Here is a 5,534-nt window from a genome sequence, read left to right as displayed (position 1 = left end):
TGAGAAAAGCAGACTATAGAACAGGGCACATTCTGACGACATACATGCCTCTGAAACAGTTGTGTAAAATCTATGTACGTGGAGAACATCTGAAATGGAATGTTGACAAAACAGAAAACCCAAGAATCATGGGATTACAGACGGATTCTCCACTTCTGAAAATGTCTTCCACTGGTAGGAAAGAAATTCACCACGTCATGCTTCACGAGGGCTGGGACGCCTTTTCTTATTCCACGTTCTGCGACGTGACTGTGGTTTTTATGATGAAAAAGGCGAGATAATTTTCAAAATTTTTCCAAAAGAGTTAAGATGATTATTTGTACAGCAAAATTAACATTGAGGGGGGAAGGTGGTAAGGGCTTAAATATACAGCCCATAAAGGGCCAGAAATAAAAATACTCCTGGAAGCCATCTAGTTCAAAGCATCGGATATTTACTTATTAAGTATCTCCTCTGATCTCAGGCTTGTACCAGTCGCGGTGATGGCGAGCCTCCCTCACCCCAGGAGCTGATAATCCCACGGGCAGGGTGAGGCTGGCCCAGGTGACCAGGCCACCCGGGCTCCAGCCGTCCAGAGGGAGGAGGGCCCGTTGGCCTAGGAAGGCCCCCAGGTGGGATGGAGAGAGGGAGGACCATTTCCTCTCTGCTGTGTTGACACCCATCAGCAGTGGCCTGGATTCTCAGCTGAGCGCGATGAGTTTCCACTCATGGACTGTTTCTAACCCTGAGGGGGGTCCCCTGAAGAGGGGAGGAGAGACCTGTGTCTCTCCTGTCATGGAGTTGGCCTTAGTCACTGAAGCCAGGCTGGACACGTGGCAGGCCAGGCGCAGAGCAGCGCCCCCAGCTCTGGCCCGAGCTGCTTCCTGCCACCAAGAGACATGCGGAAAGGCCCAACGCCCAGGCCCTGGCAGAGAAAATCCGCCATGTGCTCGGGACCACAAGACCACAGCCCAGGAAACAAGAACCTCTGTGTTTTTAATAAACAGGCCACTCTGCCTCCCCTCCACCCCCTGCCTCCATGACCCTCTTGGTCTCTTTGCCCTATTCTCTTCCACCTGGAGGTTTCCGGCCGTTCATCTTGAGCTTTCAGATTTACGCCCCTTCTATGCCCCAGGCTGAGAGGCGCCCGGCAGGTCTGGGCCTGTCCCTGACTGTCCCGGGCTCCTGCAAGGCAGCACCACCTCGGCTGGCCTTCTGGGGAAGGAGGCTGTGGCCCCCAGGCCCCCCAGGACGAGAGCATCCCTCAGCAGCAAGCACGTGATCAAACATCAGAAAAATTGCTCCACATGTCCCGTGGCCCCTCAGGTGTCCACGCTGTATGTGGGTCTTGAGGAGAAACCCAGGCTTGGGGGCTGGGATGCCGTGGAGGGCTGGGCCAGAGCCTTCCATTCCCCAGCCTCTTCCCTCGCCTGCTTCTCCCGTCTTGTAACTGGCCCAGGAGAGAAATTCCTGACCGGAACGGCGTGGACACGCGCGCCCACCCCTCCTTAGGCTTTGCCACCCCTGGGGATCTCCATGGACCAGAGGGGCCACAGCTAGGGTGACCTCATGTCCCAGTTTGCGCAGAACGGGCCAGGTTGATCGTGATAATGCTTCTTTCACTCTCAGAAGTGCCTGCTGTGGATCAAGAATTATTCCATCAGGGCTTCCCTGGTGGCGCAGTGGTTCACAGTCCGCCTGCCGATGCAGGGGACACGGGTTCGTGCCCCGGTCCGGGAAGATCCCACATGCCGCGGAGCGGCTGGGCCCGTGAGCCATGGCCGCTGAGCCTGCGCATCCGGAGCCTGTGCTCCGCAGCGGGAGAGGCCACAACGGTGAGAGGCCCGCGTACCGCAAAAACAAAAAACAAAAACCAACAAAAAAAGAATTATTCCATCACCCCACCTCAAATCAACATGAAACGGAATGCACACACAAGCCGCCCCGTGGCCCCGACCTCAGTGGACGGGCAGTGCCCCTGGCGTTCCCCACTGGCCGTCCAGGCCCAGCCGACTCCTCTGCGCTGAGGTCCTCGGTGCCGCAATTCTCTTGAACAGATCCTCTCCTTTCTGTCCCCTCGTCCAGTTCCCTATGTCCGACCCTGCCTCTCCCCAACACAAACAATGACAACAGCCCACGGTGGGGTCCCCCGGCTGGAGCTTCTCCCCATCCAGTCCACAGTTCTGCACTGACCTGTGCAAAGCAGATGGGGGGACTGCCCTCCTCAACATGTCTGGGGGCTCCTACTGGTGACATCCAAGTCCCCTGTTGCCTCTGCTGCATCCCCTCCTAACACCCTCCTCTCACCTGGGCTCTGCTGCTCGAAGAATTCACCTTTCAGCTCCTTTCTGGAACTGACCTCAGGTGCCAGGAAAGGTTTCTGACTCTTCCCATCAGAGGCAGCTGCTCCCTCCCGTCTGAGCTCCAGGGGGACTTTGCTAACATTCACTCCAGGCCATCTGACCTCTAGCACGCTGGCCACTGCACGTCCTGTGCATGAATCTGTCTCCCTTGCCTCCTATTCAGACACCCTCCAAGGTCAAGAACGGCATCTCTGTGACGCCCAAACAGGGCGTTGCGCACGGAGGAGCTCGCTGTAACGGGACGGTATGCTATAAAACGGATAGATAATCCACCTCAAATTTTTAAAGCCAGATGGCCCAACAGTTCATTCATTCCTGGTGACGATGGGGCGGGGGCTCTGGGGGGACACGCACACTGTCACATCAGTTGCTACACAGCAGCTCATGGGAGGAAGTCTGCTAAGAAGAGTTGGGACCTAACTGGAGTCGTCCAGCATCCCCGCGCACCCTTCCCCGTTCCCTCCCTGGCCCCACCGCCTCCTTCAAGGCCAGGCTTCACGCCCACCCTTCTCCGTGTATCCTTCCCCACCTCTCTCAGTGCACGAGGGATCTCGCCCGCCTTCTAAGATCCTGACTCCTGATTTAGGACGACTAATCCGCTGAGTCAGGTACGGTCGCGTGTCATCTTTCGTACTGAACTTACATCTGTGTCTGGCTTAACAGGTAGGTTTTGCCGACGCAGGAAGGTGGGGAAGAGCTGGGATTTGGATTCCAGGCTCTGCTCCTTTCATCTGGACAGTCTGACCCTCCCCCTCCAGGGTCAAGCCCTCCCTTGTGGCTCCCTGGGAACCTGAGTTGGTCAGAAAAGCCACCCTTTGGGCTAAGGCACGCGGCCCAGCATCTCAGGGAGCTAACACCATTCGAGGGCCTGGTGGCCAGTCCCTGATAGTAGGTAGACCCCCCAAGGGCAGGCTCCCCGCAACATGCCCGCTGTGCACAGATGGCAGAACCCCTCTTTCCTAGAAGGCAGGGGAACTGCGGCGGAGGCTCCTCCCCAGATAAAATACTCACCCCTGGTCCTGTCTCCTCCCAGAGACAGACAGCAGCGGGGAGCGGGGGAAGCGGGGATGAGAACCGCCTGGGGCTCTGGGCGCCTCTTCAACCGGCCACCAGACCCCTGAGACGGTTGCCGTTCTTGGCCCATGAACAAAGAAACCGAGCGACTTACGGAGAGGGACAGGCTAGGCTCCCAAGGGAGGCAGGGCCGTGTCCCAGCCCTGGGGACTTTTCCTCCTAGGACCCAGCTGGGAAGCCCCCCCGCCCCCGCCTCCGACCCCGCCCCAAATCGTCGGCCACCTTCTCCGCCCCAGGAGCCTGCCCCTCCCCTCCCCTCCCCCTCCCCTCCCCTCCCCTCCCCCTCCCCTCCCCTCCCCTCCCCCTCCCCTCCCCTCCCCTCCCCCTCCCCTCCCCCTCCCCTCCCCCTCCCCTCCCCCTCCCCTCTTCCTCCCCCCTCCTCCCCCTCCTCCCCGCCCCCCTCCCCCCCTCCTCCCCCACCCCTTCCTGCCCACCCAGTCGCCTCGGCCCCGGGTGGGTGACAGGAAGGGAGGTGCTGGGCACCGGCCGTGAAGAGCCACCCTCCCTCTCGACGCCGCGTCCGCCCGGGTCTCGCCAGCCATGCGCCCCACCGAGCCCTGGAGCCCCAGCCCGGGGACGGCGTCCTGGGACTACTCAGGGTCGGGCGCCCCGGAGGAGCTGGAGCTGGAGCAGGAGCTGTGCGCGGCCCGGGACCTGCCCTACGGCTACGCCTACATCCCCGCGCTCTACCTGGCGGCCTTCGCCGTGGGCCTGCCGGGCAACGCCTTCGTGCTGTGGCTGCTGGTCGGGCGGCGCGGCCCGCGGCGGCTCGTGGACACCTTCGTGCAGCACCTGGCGGCCGCCGACCTGGGCTTCGTGCTCACGCTGCCGCTGTGGGCCGCGGCGGCGGCGCGGGGTGGCCTCTGGCCCTTCGGCGAGGGCCTGTGCAAACTCAGCAGCTTCGCCATGGCCGGCACGCGCTGCGCGGGCGCCCTGCTGCTCGCCGGCCTCAGCGTGGACCGCTACCTGGCCGTGGGCCGCCCGCTGGCCGCGCGCGCCCGCCGCACCCGGCGCTGCGCGCTGGCCGCGTGCGGGGCCGTGTGGGCCACGGCGCTGGCGGCCGGCCTGCCCTCGCTGGCCTTCCGCCGCCTGCGGCCGCTCCCCGGGGGCCACGGCAGCCAGTGCGCCGAGGAGCCGTCCGACGCCTTCCAGGGCCTGAGCCTGCTGTCGCTGCTGCTGACCCTGGCGCTGCCCCTGGCCGTCACCGTCGTCTGCTACTGCCTCGTGTCGCGCCGCCTGCGCGGGCCGGCGCACCTGAGCCGCGCCCGGAACCGCTCGCTGCGCATCATCTTCGCCGTCGAGGGCGCCTTCGTGGGCTCCTGGCTGCCCTTCTGCGCGCTGCGCGCCGTCTTCCACCTGGCGAGCCTGCGCGCGCTGCCGCTGCCCTGCCGCCTGCTGCTGGCGCTGCGCTGGGGCCTCTCCGTCGCCACCTGCCTGGCCTTCGTCAACAGCTGCGCCAACCCGCTCATCTACCTGCTGCTCGACCGCTCGTTCCGCGCGCAGCTGCGGCGGCGCGGGGCCTGCTGGCGCTCGGCGCGCGCGGCGCGCGGGGGCAGCTCGGCGTCCTCGCTCTCCCAGGACTACGGCTCTCCGTTCCGGAGCCCGGCCCGCCGAGCCCAGACGACGAACGCCTCCTCGGCCGTGGGCCCATAGCTGGCCAGCCCGGAGGAGCGCGCGGCAGCGGCGCGCGGAGAGGGGCGGGAGGCATAGCGAGGTGGGCCGCCCCCAACCCCCTACCTGCCTTCCCCGGACCTGCCTTCCCGAGCGCGGAGAGCGGCTCCGCCGGCACCGCCTAGACCCCGCGGGTCTGGTTCACCAGCTTTCCCAAAACCTCAGCGTTTCGAACTCCCCCCACGCCAGGCGGCTGAGACCAGGTCTTCTCCCGCTCGGCCCCGCGGGCACCTGGGCTCTTTGTCTCCAGCCCAAGAAAGGTCCCGCAAGATGGAGCCCACAGCAGCCCGGACACCGCAGGGTCCGCCGAGTAGGGGAAAGGGAAGTGGGCCTCCCTTCTCTGCCCCGTGGATAGCAACACTGGCCAGAGCCCCCCAAAAGCCACTCTTGTCTTGGGCTCTGTTACCTTTGGTCCCTACAATCGCCATTGCCGTCTGAGAAATACCT

The 5,534-nt window shown here is 63.7% G+C and overlaps 1 protein-coding gene across 1 annotated transcript; it reads left to right on the top strand.

Annotated features, from left to right (window-relative positions):
• Positions 1 to 3,956: 3,956 nt before the first annotated feature.
• Positions 3,957 to 5,161, top strand: GPR25 (G protein-coupled receptor 25; the record flags this gene model as incomplete). The annotated part of the gene is made up of 1 exon (XM_082647998.1): positions 3,957 to 5,161. The coding sequence occupies one exon, from the start codon at positions 3,957 to 3,959 to the stop codon at positions 5,067 to 5,069; it is 1,113 nt and encodes a 370-aa protein (XP_082504124.1). The 3' UTR covers positions 5,070 to 5,161.
• Between the last annotated feature and the right edge of the window lie 373 nt (positions 5,162 to 5,534).

The sequence above is a fragment of the Grampus griseus genome, assembly GCF_964374135.1.
Source record: "Grampus griseus genome assembly, chromosome: 1".
Classification (NCBI taxonomy): domain Eukaryota; kingdom Metazoa; phylum Chordata; class Mammalia; order Artiodactyla; family Delphinidae; genus Grampus; species Grampus griseus.
Note: the sequence above shows the minus strand (reverse complement) of the source record. Positions and strands in the feature narration are given on the sequence as shown.